The sequence below is a fragment of the Primulina eburnea genome, chromosome 10 (assembly GCF_022965805.1).
Source record: "Primulina eburnea isolate SZY01 chromosome 10, ASM2296580v1, whole genome shotgun sequence".
NCBI classification, from domain to species: Eukaryota; Viridiplantae; Streptophyta; class Magnoliopsida; order Lamiales; family Gesneriaceae; genus Primulina; species Primulina eburnea.
Genome location: NC_133110.1, coordinates 4815946 through 4836481, shown reverse-complemented (window position 1 = coordinate 4836481; position 20536 = coordinate 4815946). Strand labels below are relative to the sequence as shown.

General features: G+C 33.5%; 1 protein-coding gene across 2 annotated transcripts; it reads right to left on the bottom strand.

Annotated features, from left to right (window-relative positions):
• Window positions 1-6347: 6347 nt before the first annotated feature.
• LOC140842697 (phosphoinositide phosphatase SAC3-like) lies at window positions 6348-19371 on the bottom strand. 2 transcript variants are annotated; one of them, XM_073210788.1, is made up of 16 exons: window positions 18718-19371; window positions 17709-17913; window positions 17461-17626; window positions 15214-15436; window positions 14863-14939; window positions 12251-12438; window positions 12039-12136; window positions 11682-11815; window positions 11460-11588; window positions 10730-11108; window positions 9996-10117; window positions 9606-9719; window positions 8998-9186; window positions 7963-8118; window positions 7271-7379; window positions 6348-6885 (listed from the first exon to the last, which is right to left on the bottom strand). In XM_073210788.1, the coding sequence occupies exons 1-16, from the start codon at window positions 18832-18834 to the stop codon at window positions 6766-6768; spliced, it is 2526 nt and encodes an 841-aa protein (XP_073066889.1). In that variant the 5' UTR covers window positions 18835-19371; the 3' UTR covers window positions 6348-6765. The 2 variants fall into 2 exon arrangements, with proteins under 2 accessions (XP_073066889.1, XP_073066890.1); XM_073210789.1 differs by lacking the exons at window positions 17461-17626; window positions 17709-17913; window positions 18718-19371 and adding an exon at window positions 15733-16271.
• Between the last annotated feature and the right edge of the window lie 1165 nt (window positions 19372-20536).

Here is a 20536-nt window from a genome sequence, read left to right as displayed (position 1 = left end):
GGTGGTTGGGAGGTTTTTATAGGGGTGGCAGACATTAATTTGATCATGAAATTTGACCGAATTTATTACAAGACCAAGTTTTTGTTGGATTATGATGCCTTAATTATTTATTCCAAAACATATGAAATTAAAATTATAAGATAATGCACATTTTACGTATGAACATCGATCAGACGTCACTTATCTCTTGAATATAAAAGTATATTTATTACATCTAATAGGTCTATGTTACATAATTGACGTTTACAGTATATTAAAATTATATATTTATATCTTCACGTTACAAGTTTAAAAAATGCACATCCATGTGATCATACCACACTGTAGAGCACAAATCAAGGTGAATGTCGGTTTGGATATACAAGTCAAGTTTTCTAACTATTTTTTAAATCCAATTTTATGAAGTGCTTTCAAGGAATTATCATGTTCGGATAGAGCAGCAAAATAATTCTTAAGAAAATACTAATACTTTAAAATTTTCCATCCAAACACATCAATAGACGACCATATTTTCAGGTCGGTTCGGTTTAGACATGTTTGAAATCGGATTTTAAATTTTTGAATCAAAACGCATCACTAAATCAACCTACCTCCTTTAAATAAGGAATATATACATATAGTTAAAGAATGTTAATAATGAGAACTATATTTTTAGTTACGAAATTACAAAATTATCTCAAATATAATTTTAAACAAGGTCGTGATGACCTTATTTTTCCTGTTGGTTGGCCGATTAGTGAATGGTATGCAACATTATCGCAGTCCATGTGAACCATGAATTTCATAGTACGAAACCTAAAAATTTCCACCCAATTTTCAAATAGTCCTTCATTGCATTAATAATTCGTCACGTGATTACGTGTTATTACATTGTTTCAAATTCCATACAATTATATACACTATCATATAGGTTATGCAATTATATAATATTCCGTATAATTTGCTCTAGGCTAAACAGGTTTTGTTCCATCCTATTCTCGCATATCTATACAGATTAAGATCTTGACATGTATCGTTTTCTTGACACATATCAAGATTCTTTTCGGACTCAAAATCCAAAGTCCGAAAAAAATGACACATGTCAAGATACTAGTCCGTGTAGATAGTTCCTACACGGATAAGATCGAATTTTCCGACAAACATACAGTTTTTGGTTTTGTGTGGCCTAGCTATAAACATGATGCATGTTTCACGAGCAAGTTGTGTGGATATATATATATATATATATATATATATATATATATATATATATATATATATATATATATATATATCAAATAGTTATCCATAAAATTGGATCTTAAACCGGGTCAAAATGATTATTAAAACAACTTAAAATTTTAACGATAAATATTTGACTATTAATCTATCCTTATTTAATCCACTCAACCAAACACACCCATAGTGTAGCCTTTTAACTTTTTCTCCGTACAATAGACACCCCATAGAAAATAGGGAACTTTAAATTACTAATATATTTTTTTATATATAAAAAAAATTGTTTTATGTGAGGATGATTGGTCCTTCTCTCCCCCCTTTTTTTTAACAACATATGTCGAATCAAATAATTTGGATATTTTTTGTGGATTTTTTAAAAAATTATCTACTTAGTACCATCAGTCTTATTATAATTAATGGTTAAACGTGAAGCCTTGCATGTGAGAGTTTTCAGAAACTCATGCATGCAGGTCCCTCTGATGGAGCCCTCCTCCCTCACATGCACGATTTGAATGAGTAAATTAAGTTTTTGCGTAATATGAAATAATTAATTCTTTGTGGTACTATTTCTTTTTTGGACACACTATATTTTCTTTTGTTATGGTTTTAGCGTAAACCATTAGATATGGCTCGAAAATTCATTTATTTCTATCCGGGGCGACTTGCTTTCTTGGTATATCCAGATGATAGGTAGGAGCATAAACTGATCTTACGAGCATATTCCGAGGTTTAGGCCAAAGAAATGCTGTAATGCTTACTCGCTCATTAATTTTAGTCATGTAACTTTCATGTTTGTTTTTCATTTTTTTGTCATATTATATTGAATTCGAAACTGATTCAACTAATTAATTTAACCAATCTCAAACTGAGAGTCTCGACAGAAACACCATTTTTTTTTATTGAGTGAATCAGTTTTAGTCTTGTTAGCAGTGAATTTTCAATTTAGTCATGTAACTTTCATATTTGTTTTTTTATTTTTTGTCATATTCTGATCAATTTTCATTCTTAATCATATAACGTGTATATATATTTTTTATTTTTGACCTTTTAACTTGTATGTTTATTCATTTTTTGTCCTTTTTTTCACTGACAAACACGAAGGAATACGGTCAAAATTAAAAAGGACCAATGGTGGGGAAAAAATACAAGTTACGTGATAGGACCAAACATGAAAAATAAATGAACGAAACTAAAATTCAAATTCATTATTATCATGATAAAAAAATGAACAAAATTACAAATCGAACGACAAAAAATATGACTTTTCCCTTTTGATTTTGCGTTCTGATTCAATAAAAATATTAATTTAATATAAAGTCAACTGCGTTAATAAGAACCCGTTAATTAGCAACGTTTTATCCAATATTTCTCGTTATTACAATAAATAATTCCGTAGTAATAATAATGGGAAAAAAAAGAAAAAAATAATTTGTTTGATAATTATTAAAACTCATTTAATATGTTGCATCACTTTCAATAGTAGAAGACCAACCCCAACAAAATATCATAATTGAATTTATTGTGAGAGGTTAGGCATTAATTACATTTGAGTCTATGTATAGCAACATATTTGGTATAAACTTTCGAGATATAAAAAAGTCCATTTTGATACAACGACGTAACATAGTCCGCAAACTACTGCATTAATTCGGAAGTTTACCAAAGTTTAGCTTATTAATCAAGGAGATTGGCAGTGTAAAAAATGGGTTAATCGGTTAATCCTCACCGTGAACTTACTAACCTTTTTTCATGTATGCATAGCACAATAAATTTCATTAAAATTTAATTTCTTGATTTTCAGAATTTCGAATAATTTTTTTTACGTACAAAAGTCTTTTAAATAAATTATTTAAATTTTGAAAATCAAGAAATTTAATTTTACGTAATATATGAGAGACATATATCCAATTCGGTGTAATAATAATTTTTTATTTCAGAAACAAATTAAATATATATGGCTTGCTGAAAGAGAAGGGACATGCATGTGCGAGGAATTCACGTACAAACATTAATAATAAGTGTCGATTATTACAAGCAATATCTGTATTATGTTAGTAATTAATTCATATAGCAATTATAAATTATAAATTTATTTCTAATTAATCAGATATTATGAGAATGTTCGGTCGTCGATCCACGCAATCATTCAATGCAAAAATACTCGTACTACATAATTAATTCCATGCGAGTTCTTGTAAGCCCAAATAGTAGCTAGGGTGGATTTGTCTCTTGTTAGACGGTCTCACGAATCTTTATCTATGAGACGGGTCAACCCTACCGATATTCATAATAAAAAGTAATATTTTTTTCATGGATGACCCAAATAAGAGATCTGTCTCACAAAATACGACCCATGAGACTGTCTCACACAAGTTTTTTTCAAATAGTTATACTACTCAAAGTACTTAATAATTAGCATATAATATAGAATTTTTGATACGTCCCGAATATGTTTTTGGGTTTACGTGAGATATTCGTCCAAACATCTTTTATGTCAGCAAGTGCCTACATATATGTTCTCAAAATAATATGATTATATAATAGGCAAAAACTTGTGTGAGACGATCTCACGGATCATATTTGTCAGACGGATCTCTTATTTGGGTCATCCATGAAAAAATATTATTTTTTATGCTAAGAGTATTACTTTTTAATATGAATATGAGTAAGGTTGACCCGTCTCACAGATTAAGATCCGTGAGACGGTCTCATATGAGACCCACTCTATATAATATATATAATCTACCGTTATTTTCTCCTTTTATCTTAAATATGTAAGTAAAATTACTTCGCGAACATCTTGCAACGTCCATGAGTATCTATATATTAAGTAATTCTTTTGTGAGATGATCACGAATCAAATCATCGAGTTCAAATTTAACCTTTGTGGTTATAATTCATAATTAGCTATGAGGCTGGCACGTCGCAATAATATTCGTTTTTTTTTTTAGATTCGAAATTTTAGTCGGCGAAGGGTGTCAAAAAATTCAAGCTGGCATGCATCCTTTTGGAAATTATGACGTCATTAAAACATAAAGTTGAGGTCTTTATCAAAATTAAAAAAGCCGAGAACCTCTGGGATGCGAAAATTGACACCACATCTATCATAAGCAGAGACCACATATTAGATTATCACTTTCTCAAATTAAATAAATAATATCAATTATCAATATTTATTGAATATAATATATTAAATTTATTCTTACTTTTTTCCGATCCTCCTTATGGTTTTACATGACTTTTTCTTATTTTTTCAGAGTTTGGTTAATTAATTAATAAATTATATTTGTTATTTTTTGTAAAATTTGAAGATTACATTTCAATCTCCAAAGATTTATTTTGATAGTTATTTTAAGCTCTTCTCATTCAAACTATGTATTAGTCTATATTTGTTTTAGTTTTATTACATCAATTTGTTTAATGTATTGGATCTTTAAGGTTTCATTTTATTTTAATGATTATTTATTTTCCTCCTTCTGTGAGGTTTTTTACTTATTATTCGAAGCTACGTTGGTCTCCATGATTTAATTAGTTTAATTTATCGATGGTTCATATTTTGTTTTTATTTCTTTTTCTTCATCTTTTTTATGGTTCGATTAATCTATATAATATGCTTATTATTTTCACAAAATTATGAGATTATATTAGTCTCTAAAAATTTATTTTGATAGTTATTTTCAGCTCTCATCTTCAGAATTATATATCATTCTATATTTATTTTAACTTATTATATTAACTTGTTTGGTGCATTGAGTTTTTTAAGGTTCCATTATATTTTAGCACATATATACTTGATTTCATAGCTCCATTTAAATTAAATTTATGAGATAATCTTTATAATTTTTTAATCGAGATAATCCTTATAATAAATATGAATTATAATGATAATTTATTAGTATTTATTAGATATTAAAAAAAATCATATGATATTTTAACCGAGTATTATATATTATTTTATTAATAGGTGTCTTGTGGGATGGTTTTAAATCTTTATCAATTAGATTGATCAAAATTGTCCATATTTACAATAATAACTAATATTTTTGACATAAAAAATAATATTTCTCATGAACCCAAATAAGAGACATGTATATCAAAATAACTGGTGACACCGTTTCACAAAAAAATTTTGTATTTTTTATTTATATATGTATTTTAATACACATATTTATTTGAGTGATATAATTTTAAAATTTAATTTCTCATGAAATTATTAATTATCAATATTAATTTACAAATGATTCATTCTGATATAAAATTAATTATCTATGATATGTATCTAAAAACAAACATATAAAGTTAAACAAAATCTGCAAGGGGTTAACAGTTGGCAAAATCACAATTGATATTCAACTTAATAAAAAGTTTAGTTGTTTTATTTTAAAATTATTATGATAATTTAGTCAATTAAGAGAATTTTATGTTGATAATCGTCTGCCTATGCATACTCTATTTAAGCAAATTGTGGTTTAAATTTTGATAAAATTCATTATTCCGTTATTTTTATTTTTATTGTTTTCTCATTGTAAATTGTGTTTAGATGAAAAATATATTTACTAATTTGAGATAACAATCGTTATAATATAATTGCGTGGATTGAAAAATGTCATATGAATAAATGAATATATATGATTTTTGTTGTAACGTATTTTTATCCTTTGTGTTTTAATATATTTATATTGATAAATACTCATAAACAAGATATTCGAACGATTTTAAACATTATCTAAATCTCATTATTATATTTTTCATTATCAGTCATCTATGTGCAATAACATTTCTAATAATCATAAATGTAACACATCATACATGATATGCAAAATATACTCGTACCACATGGAAATTAGGAACAAAAACTTGAACTGGAACTTCATGATCGAGTCGAACTCAAGCATATTTAAATCGATCCCGCGTAATCACCAAGATTAAAATCATATTTGTGCATTTATTTCATTTCTGTAGATATTTGTGTATAATCGTACATCTGCTATTCGTTCATCTATTACCTGTCATTGAACTTGTTTGATTAATACAGAAGGGCATTATAGTTAAACCAAATCGCCATGCATGCGGCCTGCGGGAGTCGAATTCAAGTAAGGCATCAGTGACCAAGTTTTACGCTCCAAACCTTATTCACAATGTCAACCATTTTCACAAGGTAAAAATCAATGTAAGGAATCAATGACCTATCACTATAATATATTTACACCATAGAATATCAGATTTATTACCCAGGCAGCAGTTGCATGAAAATGATTTGGAGTATCTCAGAAAAGGAAAGTCATAGAGACTGCTGGAAAGAATCTTGAAACTATTTCATCAACGTGATTTTTGAAGCCTTTAAGATCAGACTGAGGTCTCTAGTTGTAGATATCATGGTGGTACCGAGGGTGGCTTTAACGGGAGAATAGCCAAACCACGAAAACCGGATTAACACATTCCATTTCTCCGCATGCCACTAAATTCCTCATAAACCTCACATCTTCCCTCCATGAATGGGCTCTTCCAGTATCTTTTGTTAAAAATAACGATGCAGAACCGATCTTCTCAGTGACACAGTGTTTCACCGTTCATCACCCAATGTGCAAAATTATCTGAATATCCCTTGCCAACTTCATTATCCTGTACTTCACCATCACACAACTCAGTTCCAGTCAGCTCCTGTTCCTACAATAATTTAGCACGATACCAAGAATCGGTATTGAGATCGAGTGTAGACATAGAAGCAAGACACCTAATATGTCAAAACATGTTATAAAATTAGACAAACATTACAAGAGTTAAAATGTTTGGGGAACAAGTAACATCAATATGTTTTGTGCTCATCAATTGCTTTTTCGTAGGCCAGTTACCCAGTTGTGTTAAAAAAATATGCTGGAGACAAATAACAGATAGTCTGATAAAGCAAGTTTCTGAATCAAGCATAATAGGAGCAACTGTACTGCTGACAGCTAACAACCTTGGTAAATTAATTTTCATTAATAAATATGATATTGACACATTTCAATTTATTATCATCGGAACATAAAGATAGGTAGAAACTGTTACTAACCCTTGAGCTAGTTCCACACTCAATGGTGGACGGAGATGTTTGACCAACCATTTCATTGCCGACATTTTCTGATGACAGTGCAGCAATTGAAGAGGCCGTCAGCATTGATCTAGGTATAATGAGAAAATAAATTTAGCTTCAAAACAACCTTTACTTCACAATATCCACACACAACCCCCAATTCTGCATTTATCAACTACAGAATGTTTATAGACCCTTTTCTCAATCCTGTTTGTCAACACATTATCACGCTACCAACTCTAGGATCAGACACCACGTTATTGAATCTCATAGAAGTGTTCGAAGCGCTGTGAACCTAGTAATATCATCCACAGGACAAAGAGCTATCACCGAACGCAGCATCTTAAATAAAGAATAAAAAGACACTTTCAATTACCGGACAAGAATGCACTTGATGCTCATTTCTTTAATTTAAACGGGTAACAGGATTCAGTAGTTTCATCTTTAAATTAGTGATAAATTACACTAACCACCTCAGCAGGTTCGGCCTAATTATCATATAGAGTGCCCGAATTCTAAAAGTTACACTCACCGCTCCGGCTTTATCCGTAAGGCATTAAAAATTAAGGACGATAGTTGTAATCAGGCCAAACCACAGTTGGCTGTCCTTGTATACTTTTAAGTTGATAATATGAGCAAAAGATTCAAGTCAGTATCAGTAGAAAAACTACCTCTCCAACAACTCCTCCTCACAAATTCCAGAAGAAGATAGCCAATCTAAGTCAACAAAATTTGAGCAATCAACTGCTTCCCCATTTTCATTCTCAAGGTATTTATTCATTTGTATGGCAGCAAAGAGCTCCCTGGTGGGAACCGGAGCGGCATCTCTGCAGACAGAAACAATGAGACATGTAAGGGAAAGGACGAGGGGCCCTTTATAGACCAAAATGCACAAAAACCTACAGTTGATTCCACAAAGTCCTTAAATATTTAAATAAATAAGGATCAAACAGGTTGGAGAAAGGACGGAGGGCATGTAAGATAGGTCCAGATTCAGGTACGGACCTTGTGAGATTCCTGTAATAGATTTAGACACACCAAAAATTAATTTCTATACAGGTATGAATCGAGACTGTTTCCACCTAATACCCATTGCACATTATCCAAATATATATCACAGCTCAATCCCCATAGGAGACCATTATCCATAAAAGGTGTCCTCTCACCTCCTCCCTCTTGTCAAAGGCACCAACTTTCAGTTAGTCTCCTTTCCCGCTAAACTTTCCACTTCTCTTCGCTGCTCTATTTATGCTTACTTATGAGCATGCATATCCAATGCAAAATATGGTTTTTTTACAATACAAACTAGTAGAACATAATAAAAATACATATGTGTGCATACACATACGCATACACTTGGGCGTAGGATGCTGAGAACTACAGTTTGGGTCTGGTTCAGCCCATACGCAAACACAGAAATGTAGGGCGTGGATACGGCCAGTTAAAATTTGGAATTGTCCGGATCCAGGTATGTGTATGGTGTGATTTACTTTCAATCACTGGAGCCTCACAAGCTCCTCACCCATTTCCATCTTCACAAAAAGGAAGCGCAAAATGACTCCTCTACTATCCACCAATTTTTGTAACTATAAAACCAGAAAAAGCTGCAGTCGTTGGTTGCACGTAACTGATCCTTAAGTATTCAGGTCATCATACACTAATGAGCCCAGAATTTGAATTACTCAATAATAAGAAAAGAGAAGCACCTTGAACATGCTAGATCGCTTTCAGAAGTTGATATTTCTCGTGTTGACTCAGAGAGCATTTTGCTTCCTCCTATTAATGTGTGGGAGAAATGAGCATCAGAAAAATCTTGATTGCTGTTTAAGGTTGATGTGGGTGAGAGACTCTCGTGAAGAAAATTCCCGTCTGACCATGATTTTTTAATAGGGGACCTGAACATGAAAAGGAAATTTTATGTGAGAAAAACAAGCTTTCATGCACCATTTTTTTCTAGACGATCTGCTAGACATTAAAAGTATATCTGGGATTGTATTTCATATTATTGAGATTACGATATACACTTGATATGATTTGATTGTTGTGATTAAGAGTTCAAATCGTAAAAAAATTCAAATTTCACAACCATTAAGGTTATTACGCTATTTTTTAAGAAGGGGTGATTTGTCATCTCCAATTAATATCGTCCCAAGCTGATGCGAATTTAAAAATTCTGCGAACATCGAACAATCTAATAATTGTGTTATAATGTCTGCCAAAAACATTGAAAAGGAATATTTAGATGGGCTTCACATGGTATATGGCAAGGCGGGAAGTAAATTGACAGAAACAAAGCTAGGACTACTACACATACCTTCCATCATCATCGAAATTTAATTGTTCGAGCCTTCCCATGGTGTAGTGCTGGTCTGAATCAAGCTCCCAAACATCAGGTTTACCAGGTTGAGGTTGAAAATGGCCCAAAAATCTGCATAAATATTACCATTGAAGATATGAAGTGAAAACATTAATTTATTAACTAAACATGAATTGATCATCAAAAGAAATAATACATGCGAGAAACATTTTTGAAAAAGGGTAGAATCTTTTTTTTAACTCCTGCAAGCCAGGGAGAGGAGTATGGTATTAAGCCTGACACATACACCACACCCCCAAAATTGTAACAATTATCATTGCACATTTGATCTCTACCAGTAAACACATTTCTGAGGGTGCGTCTAGAATTATATGATGCCCAACTTACACATTAATTGCATTTTGTTTCTCTGTATCCATGTATGCATTACTGTAATATCTCTGAAGAGTTCGAAAAAATTCCTGGGACTCTGTGGCAGCTTTCCATTGACCTCTTCTGGCAGAAAATATCTATGACAGTGAAATCTTAAAAATGTCAACAGACTTATCAAAATCCCAGCGGAAAAAATTGTTAGTGAAACAATTGACCCACAAAAGAATTTCTCATTCTGTGATGTCACTACAAAACTACAGAACATATTCTATTTGGAGAACGTCAAAGACAGGTAACAGTTACAGTACACAAACCGAGTTAAGAGTTACAAGTTGTTTGTTAGATCATTGCACTGTTTAAAATATAAAAAACATCTAATCTAATTGAAGGATCTCGTTTGTTATGAATATGTATAAATAATTCTTCTGGCACTTTGACAATAGTTCAATAAGTAGGAAAAAAACCTTCACCGGCTCTACATGAAAGGTGGTAACAAATACAAACTTTGTAGCAAGAACTGCAAAATACCAAAGATGAAGAAACATATGCCTGCTTGAAGATCCATATTTGCACATAAAACCTTTTACTGATGAGATGACTAGACCGATTCCAACTCTAACTAATTTTCAATATAATGCCTTCAGTAAGAGAATCAAATTACTTCCATACATACGACGAAGAAGGAAATGGTAAGACAATAACTTTGCCTATCAACCTAAAATTAGGACAGAACTCAAAATGTAGCTTACCTTGTTGTGAGCAGCTGATCCACCATATTGATGTGCAAGAGTGTCACCCATTCTCTCGTAAAAACTCATCAACTCCTCAGCCAAAGGATCATCAAGGTCTATTTTTGATGAGGTTGTTACACCTAATCCCTGCAGCTGACTCCCCAGAGCAGCCAAGCCATAAGCATACTGTGCCACATTAGTGCGATCCAAACAATCTATACAATTAGTCCGGAGCACTCCTTTTTGCAACATTGGAGGATTGAAAGAAAGATTGCTATTAGAAATGCTATAGCCTCCACAAGATTTCACATCCAAGTTATCAGAATCCCCATGCTCATCATCGTTATACTTCTTAAAAATTGTGTTAGAATATTTATTGTTGAACATGTCAACATTCCTGCGACAAATAAGCATTATTCATAAGGGCCTTGAACTACTAAATATATGGAATGCAAAAGCAGGAAAATAGGTAATCTATGAGATAGAGTTGTCTGACAATTATTTACAGCTTTAACATCAAATTCCAGTCACCAAAACCAACACCAACATAATTTTGGTCAAAGTACTACAAAAAAATGCTCATTGCAAATATCATAATTACTCTGATTTTCGGTGTTGACCAATGACAAAAATTACAGGTCAAAATATACTCCAAAGATAATTGTGACAGCTTTTCAAAAATATTGGCACACTCAGCATTGGAGAACAAAAAAAATACATTGTTGCAAGATGGTATGACGGGACTCACTTGAAATTAGGCATATTAAGATGCCCCTCTGATAGCGACACCGGTGTTATTTGACAATAAAAGAAACTTGTCAGTGTTATCGCATATGCCGCCACCTTTCCTAAGAGTAGCAAAACGTTTGTAGCATTACTGATGGAAAATCAGGGGAAAAAAGAGAGAGAAATTAGCCCATTATTCCTAAAAGGAAGAGCGGCATTTTTTCAAAGGATAAACATTAGGTACCTCCGAGAATGTTTGTTCAAATCCAAGTGCAGAAATTTAAGTCGATTCTCCTCAGACAGATCACTGTTAATAACTTCAATAGCATTCGCAAACTCAGCGCGGAGAATGGATTCTCGAGGCTTCTTTTCATTTGTCTGTTGAGAAAGATGTTGGTCAGGTGGCTCATATGATTGTTCATAGAAGAATCATTTAGGAAAGCATGGTAAGAAAAGGACATCCAGCTGATTGGTGGTAGCCAGAGCACTTATAATTTTCTAATAGGCATCACATGTTTTATAACAGGTAATGAAATAAGGTACGCATAAATTCAGATGCAACACTCTTGAGAGTAAGACCAAAACCATAAAATCCTCCTACCTTAATCAAATTTAGAATGATGATAGGATTTCCGTATCTCTTGTTCAGATTTTCAAAATGAAGCCTCGTTGCCTCATATGTCTGGTCCCTCTTTGACACTACAGAACAAAATAACCATACAAAATAAAAATAAAAACATGCATGAAAAGGTAACATAATTTATTTAAATATCAAGTTTTATGAAAAAATACGAAGATATGAATACCACTTACATATAATATCAGGCTTAAGGTTAAGACGTGAAGTTTCTTGTGACCAGTACAAGGGGATTGATCCACGATTTTGAACCACAGAACTAATTTGAATTGGCAGGCCTTCAGAAACATCCTCCACAACCATCTGCTCCGTCTCAACATCATTTGCAACTCGGCCCTTTTCGTTGACACCCCTTCTTAGGTATCTTCATTTACAGAATTTAGAAGATTCACATAAGAGGTTGAAAAAGGAGAAAAGCTAAGAAAAAAACTCTCCAATACCAACCAAAATCATACCGATAATCAAACCAATGATGAAGGGATAAAAATAATATAAACTAACCCAAAAACGTACAACTTTAAATTAGATACCATACCATCAAGAAAACAGATGATAACCACTAATAGATATAAGATGAGAAAAAGAGTAAGACCGGCGAGATTACAGAATAGAAGTAGTTCCAGACTTTTATTATGCCATTGTAGTTACAGTTGCTCCCACGAAACAATTAATCAAGCTATTTAAATAAAATAATGTGGTTTTTCTGACTTTCTATGTTGTCAGTTCATCAGTTCAGAAATGTCAGGATACGTGATAATCGCAATAGATCACCTATGTCGCATGGATATGGGTATCGTATCAAATACGATGCAGACACAGCGATACGATAAATTTTGAAAATATAAGACGCTCTGCGGCTATGGTACGACAATTATTAAAATATAATAAATGAATATTATATAAATTTTGTATTAAAAACTAAAAATTGTAGAGATTAATATATTTACATAAATATATTGTAGAACTTCAGATGAGAGATTTAATAAGAAAAAGTAAAAAAAAAAAAATCATTTTTTTTGCCAAAACTTATCTCCGCCGTGTCCATGGCGTATCATAACCATGTCCAAGAGGTATCTGGCTGATCAAACTTACAAAAAGTCAACGATACAGACTTTTCCATATCCTACATGCGTATCGACGTGTCGTGTCCGTGTCCGATACTTCGGAAGAAAAAAATTAGTAGTATTCGTGCTACATAGAAGATCACCATTACTTGGTTGGATTCTTATGTCTTTCACTATGATAAAGCAAAAAAGAAAAACAGAGACATTACAAGAAGAAGAATGCCACGTGGAAATGGCAAACTCAACTAACCTAATAATCCCAACACTAAATTATGCTTGATTAGCAAAACCAATTCCTGTCCTTATAGTATAGTCTTATCATCCAAATACCGCGGGTATTGACATAGCAAAGATCGTCAAGCTCATTTTTCTAAGCTCTACTACAAACAGATGCCACAAAGCTATTGACCCAGGTTCAGTTACTATCTTATTTTCAACATTTATCCTCTTTATTAAAACTTTTAAATATTTTTTGTTATATCCTTAACAAGCAAAATAATTCACGCTCGAGTTTGAGTAAACAGTGGCTCAAATTAGGGGCTTCAGAATCAAAATTGGTAAACTTATGCCTAGCTTGAGCCGATGATATTTTATTCAGGTTCGGGTTCCAACAAGAGTTTGGGCATTGAGTCAATGTTCACTCAAACTCAATCAAAATTGGCAAACTTATATCTAGCTTGAGCCGATGATATTTTATTCAAACTTGGGTTTCAACACGGGTTTGGGCATTGAGACAGACAGACATCCATTATGCGTATGAGTGAGGGATGTTGGTATATCCTCCTAATAGGGTTGAACAAACTTGATAGATACACAAATCAGATCAAGAGATATATATGATTTGAAAAAGTAATTACAGATCATCTCAAACTTCATCTCACAAAAAGTAACGACATCTCAAAGTTCAGACTCACAAATGAGATCAACTGATTGACAAATCAGATATATCGATTCTAAAAATGTATATTTCATCTCAATCTCAAAGTGACCTTAAGCCCTAATCCGACCATCTCACTTCTGTTCTTTCAGGAGACTGATTATTTCATCCTTAAATTATTTGTCCTTTATTTTCATCTTCACAATTTCCACAAGATTCTTGTCCATCGTCTTGGCAAACTCGAACATCTCGTCCTGTCTCTCCTTCTCGAGCTTGAGCTTTTTCTCATCCTCCTTCCTCGCACCCGGCATATACTTATGCACGCAGGACCCTATGCCAAGTATATGCCAGGTGCAATGAAGGAGTAGAACAAGCTCAAGCTCGAGAAGGAGATAAAGGACGAGATGTTTGAGTTTGCCATGACGATCGACAAGAATCTCGCGGAAATGGTGAAAATGAAAACCGAGGAGAACGAATTTATGGGTGAAATAATCAGTCTCCTAAAAGAACAGAAATGAGGTGGTCGGGTCAGGCTTATGGCTATTTTGAAATGAACTTTTTTAGAATCGATATATCTGATTTGCAGTCTGTTGATCTGATTTGTGAGTATGAACTTTGAGATTTGAGAGGAACTTTGAGATGAACTATCGTTACCTTTTCATAATCCCATAGATCTATTGATCTAACTTGTCTATCTATCCAAGTTCAACCATATTAGAAGGATATACCTCGCTCATTTGCCTAATGGATGCCAAGCAAGGATGTACAGTCAGAAATAAAGTACAACTTGGAATTAAATTACTAACAGATAACTCCAAATTTTCACCACACAAAACGGTAATTTCACCTTGTACCAGCATAATGCCGTGAACGCCTCGCAATTAATGTTAGCTTGAGGTTCCCCCCTGATATAGAAAGTGTAGCCTGAAATACATCAACCATCAACATCATACCAAATCCTTGATGCTCGTAAATATAAACCCGCGTTTAATTTTATTTTCAGACATTAGAATGTGGTAATTTCACTTCGGTGAAGAATAACTTCAAGTTTGAGCTAAATAAAAGTAAATGAAATTCGATTTGACCTGATGATGAAATAGCAACTGACTTATTTTTATACTCAGGTGAATTGTGGAGCAATCACATTAGACGGATTCCGTAAAAAATAAATTGAAATCATAAACTCTCAGAACCTCACCTGCTTAAAAAACCCATACACCAATGCAACAGTCCATATAGTATTCTGAAGAATATTTCGTATTTCACGAGTAAGAAACTCATTCCATACGAACATGGTTTCATACAAAACTTTCCCAGTTTTGTTATCACAAGTGTTCTTCTGGAGACTCCTCATCACATGGTAAGAGTAGCTAAAGAAGAAATCCTTTGTAAGGTCCACCATACACAGGAGCTTCTTGTACCTAAGCAGCCAACAAAATAGCAATACTTTAATTAACACAATGAATTAATCAAACAAACATTCCATCGAAAAAAGATAGGAAAAAATTTCAATAAGCATTTACAAGGTCAAAGGCTACCGCTTTCATCTTTTTCCATGAGAAACAAAATCATTAATAAAGATAGATTTGAACAATTGGAGGGCAGATAGGACATCGTATCAGCCTTCAAATAACAACCCAACTTGTATTTCCAAGCACATACACTTCATACAAATGTTTACTTAGGCTAATATAAAGTCATCCACTTAGTAATGTACCAAATAGGTTTCCTTTAAGACACTTGTCTTGTTGCCATCAATGCAACCCAATATTCAATTTTCTATCATCCTTTTGTATTCCTTTGAAGTTCCAGTAGTTCTTTCCTTTTCACAATTCCCAGGTAATTGGTAAAATCATCAGCTTCAATAATTTCTACTTTTTCTCACTCTACCAATCAAGTATTCAGTTTTCATAAATCTATTCAAGCCACACCAAATGAAAACCGATTTTTTATTGTATACCAAGATCATATACCAAAGTTCAAAAGGACATGAAAATGATAAGAGAAGAAAAAATGATCTCCAAATTAGTACAATATTTGCATAGCACACACTAACTGGGGGAAGGGGGAGGGGCTATGCTAAATAAGAGTTTTTCTTTGCCCTAAATCGTGTGGATATTTAATTTACTTATTATAAAATTCATTTAAATAATTTTATCTTGAAAGGACTCAAAGATCTTCTAATTAAAAGCAAAATCAGTAGTGAGATGAGAGGTTAGGTTATGTATCAGAGAGAAGCAAAACCCCACCACTCAGTTTGGTTTTATCCACCTAAACCTATTGTCCATTCCCTAAAACAACATAAATATCATGACTCTTTTTAAATTTAATTCCCAATAATACTTTATTATATATTTAAGTGTAATTAAATAAATTTACACAGCATAATTTTAAAATATCTCACTCCTTTTGTAATCATAGTTCAAAACACCATGTCATAAAATAACACCGAGACTACCTTTTTATCTCCCAAAGGCCAAAACCACTCAAAACTTTTCCACTCTGTTTCCTCCTCCCTTCAATACCCCCCGATGAAATGAAGATAACAAATTATGTTAACAAGACTACCATTTTTACCATGACTTCAGGACAGCAAACACTGTCATTCAGATTCTTGGAACTCTTCCTCACATAAAGACTCCTTTACACAAAATGGCAAAGGTAAATTAACACACAGAGATTTTTTTACACAAAATCAAAACTGGCAAAGATAAATTAACAGACCACCATATGCTATAAATAAGTTTGGCAGCTGCAAGAAGAATATATCAATTAGTAAAAATGTTTCAACCAATTGCACCAAGCCTCACTCAAATCAAACAAAACCTTCGACCAACAAATTTGGGTCTCTTGGATCCATTCACGGTTTTTCATTGTCTAAGTCATTTTTCAAAAAAAGGTCAAAATTGCATTCATTAAAAAAGAAGTTCCCAAGGTCATTGACCATAATGAGTTCATGAACCAAGTCTGCCATTGACAAAAGTGGTTTGGTATCAGGCCCAAAAAAAATCAGACCCAAAGGCTACGCTATAGAATACCCGATGATGAGTAATTAAGATACATTTTTTCGATTCAATGGGAAGCATAAAGAACATTATATTTCAACCAAACAGTTAACGCTGGGTAAAGTTTTTTCACATTAAAGAAATACTTTTCTTTGAACAAATTGGAAAAAAAAAGGTCTGTTGTTAAAAGAATTGAAACCGAGAAAAAAGGGTGTGCAAAGTTTTTGGTTGAAGAAAAGGGGTTACTGAAGTGGTCTTTCAGCACATCAACCCTTACATATTTCAGTAAAGATGTTAGGAAAAAATTAACGAAAACGAGAAGGAATGAAGGATACACCATTGCTCCTCCAAGTGTAATAAGAGAACATGAAAAAACACTTAGAGGAAACTGTTAAAAAGAAACATGGAAAAGCATATGTCAAATGCAGAAAGCCGACAACCTGTTCTCGTTTTGATAGGCAACCATGTTCGATCTAACTGCAGAGTTTGGAAGGGGGATAATCTCGCATTTGGAGATGGCATAGACATTGTGACCACATATTGCACCAATTTGCCTCCTTTTTGTAATTAGTAGCATGTAATAAGGCCCCAGAAATTTAATAAATCCTGACATACATAAGAAAAGAAAAATGATCAGGACTAACTGCCTTCACCTGCATAGGACAGAATTATGCAGCGATCTACCTACCAACAATGCCATAGCAAGTAGTGACAAACTTTAGTCCTCCTGTGGACTTGTTTCCTTCATGTATTCTTCTCAGTAGGTTAGAGCACTCTCTTTCAGTATATGTTGTAGGATCTTCACAAATGTTGAGCTCTGAGGGCTCCAATCTGTCAATTTTCAGGACTTTCCAATATGTTCTACTTTTATCCCTGCCTACCATGTAAAAATTCTGCAACCAAAATTACGAAAAAGAGGGAAATATAGCAAAAAAAGTTGTCAGGCAAAGAAAGTTACATGGATTTTTTAATATTAGCAAAGCCAAATAAAGAAAACAAACAACCTAAACTAAGTATGCATACATTGTGTACTAGAAATACCGTGACAAACCAGATAAAATGCATTCTTCAAAATAACTACAGAATATTACTGATGCTCACAAAGGCAATAGTTTATACCCAACAGAAGGCAATCAATAGAAGACCGTGATTATTTACTTACTTTCAAGTGCTGATGGTAGCTTTTATAGCATATGATGACAACCATTTCAGTAAAACAAACTGACAAAATATTTTAGCTCAAACCCGTATGCCAGACAAGAGGACAGGGGGTTGATCAGATACTCGGAGTGCAGAAAGTTTCGAATTCCTCCTAAATTAATAACAAGAGAAAAAATATATTGCACTTTTACAGCTTGCTGATTGATCTAACTTTCAAATGAAGGATATTTAGGCGAGACCGCATTTTAGCTCCACATAACGAGATCCAACTCTAATTTTACTCTGAAACATTTTCTTCTCAAATTGACTATCAAGAAATCAAGAAAAAACTTAAGAAATTGCGGTATATCACAAAACAAGCAACTGCAAAAACTTAAACGCAGCAGCATCGAGCATTATACATAACTGTGAGTCTGTAACTGCCTGTTAATACATCCAAACCTTCAAAATCACATCTTTATTCCGGATTTACCAAAAAAAAAGATCACACTTAAATTATTCACGGTAACTGTCAACGTCAAAGAAGAAAATTATACCGATCGAGTTTCATATAGTCTGAATTTCTGCATGATTGCTTCGGGAGGTGGAAAATGAGGGGTAACATGATGCCGTTCCTCGTTCTGTTGCTGCACAAATTCCAGCACATCCGCCATTGAATATTTCCCCTCCACGATCCCCGAGCCCGAGTCTCGGGGGATCAATTAACGCAATATAATCAATCACAGAAGCCCTCTTGCTTACCGACTTCTAAACCCCATAATCACCCTCAGGTTGCTTCAGGTACAGCATTCTCCAAACAAAATCTTCGATCAATACTCAAAACCCGAACAATATTTCAACCTTTTCAACCTCCGAGCACTCAAAGTCCAATAACTGAAGATACTACACAGTAAATTACAAAACCCACAAGCTGATATCTGAACAAGTTGTCAAAAGAAACAAACTTGGACACAATTCAACAGAATGGAAGATTCTTGTCCAGAGAAATTTAAAAAAAAACTACAAAATTGCAAAAAGAAAATAAAATCCCAGTCAATGGGAAATTCGGGAAGGAAGCGGAGATGTAAATAATTTCGCTGTGCGAAGGAAATAAAAATGATTGAGGATCAGTGGGATTGGATTTTATCAAATTTGTAGATAGAGGAAGGAAGAGGGACAGGCTGGATCTCCTGAAGGCAATTCAAAACCACAACTTATTTAGTTAGTTGGTGAAGAATATGCCATAATTTATTTATTCGTTTTGGATTTAAGTCATTTTTAACTTCTTCTTTTTTTTTCTTTTTTTTTCAAACAATTTTTTGCTTAATAAAATTTGAAAGTTACCTCTTTTTCGGTACATTGGTTGAGGAGGTGAGACGATCTCACGAATCTTTATCTGTGAGACGGTTCAACTCTACATATATTCACAATAAAAAAGTAATACTCTTAGGCTGCGTTTGGTTTGGAGGATAAAATAAACTAATGATTAGTAAGTAAATGATAAAGAAAATGATTGTTGTAGGAATGTAATATATGTTGTTATGTTTGGTATGATTTTTAAGTGTGAGATAATTTTGAATTTTTTGATGAAAGGACAAAATTGCTCCTTCTTTTTATTTTCTTCCACTCCGGCGGCGACGGCGACAGCGGCGGTTCTGCGGCGGCGGTCCGGCGGCGACGTCGGCGGTGGGTGGTCTGGCGGCGACGTCGTCGGTGGGTGGTCTGGCGGCCGTCGACGTCGGCGGTGGGTGGCGGCGACGACGGCCAGCGACGCCGGCGTGGGTGGTCTTCCGGCGACGGTCGGCGGTGGTCTGGCGGCGGCGGGCGGTGGCCGGTGGCGGCGGTCATGGCGGGAAGTGGTGGTGAGTTTGGATATAGGAGAAGGGTAAAATTGGAAAATAGGAAGGATTATGATTTGGATGAATAATCCTAGGGGGTGAGAAGGTATTATTTTAATCCACCTAATATAACCTAATCATTCATAGGAGGTATTCACTTGGTTAAATAATCACGCGAACCAAACGACTGACTAGGTAGGATAAAATAATCAATCCCTCCTAATCACCCGAACCAAACGCAGCCTTAGCATAAAAAGTAATATTTTTCATGGATGACCTAAATAAGAGATTTGTCTCACAAAATACGACCCGTGAGACCGTCTCATACAAGTTGTTGTCATATTTGTTTGTATAGTGCAGGGATCAATTTTAATTTAAAATTCAGTTGACTTTTTAATTTGAATTTCAAGAAATGTCACTAAAAATAAAATGCTTAATATAACTTTCTAAATAAATTTAGTTTGTTAGGTTTTAAAAACATAGAATTTGTAATATATATTTACTGTATTATAATAGCTAGAATTATTGTTTGAAGTCA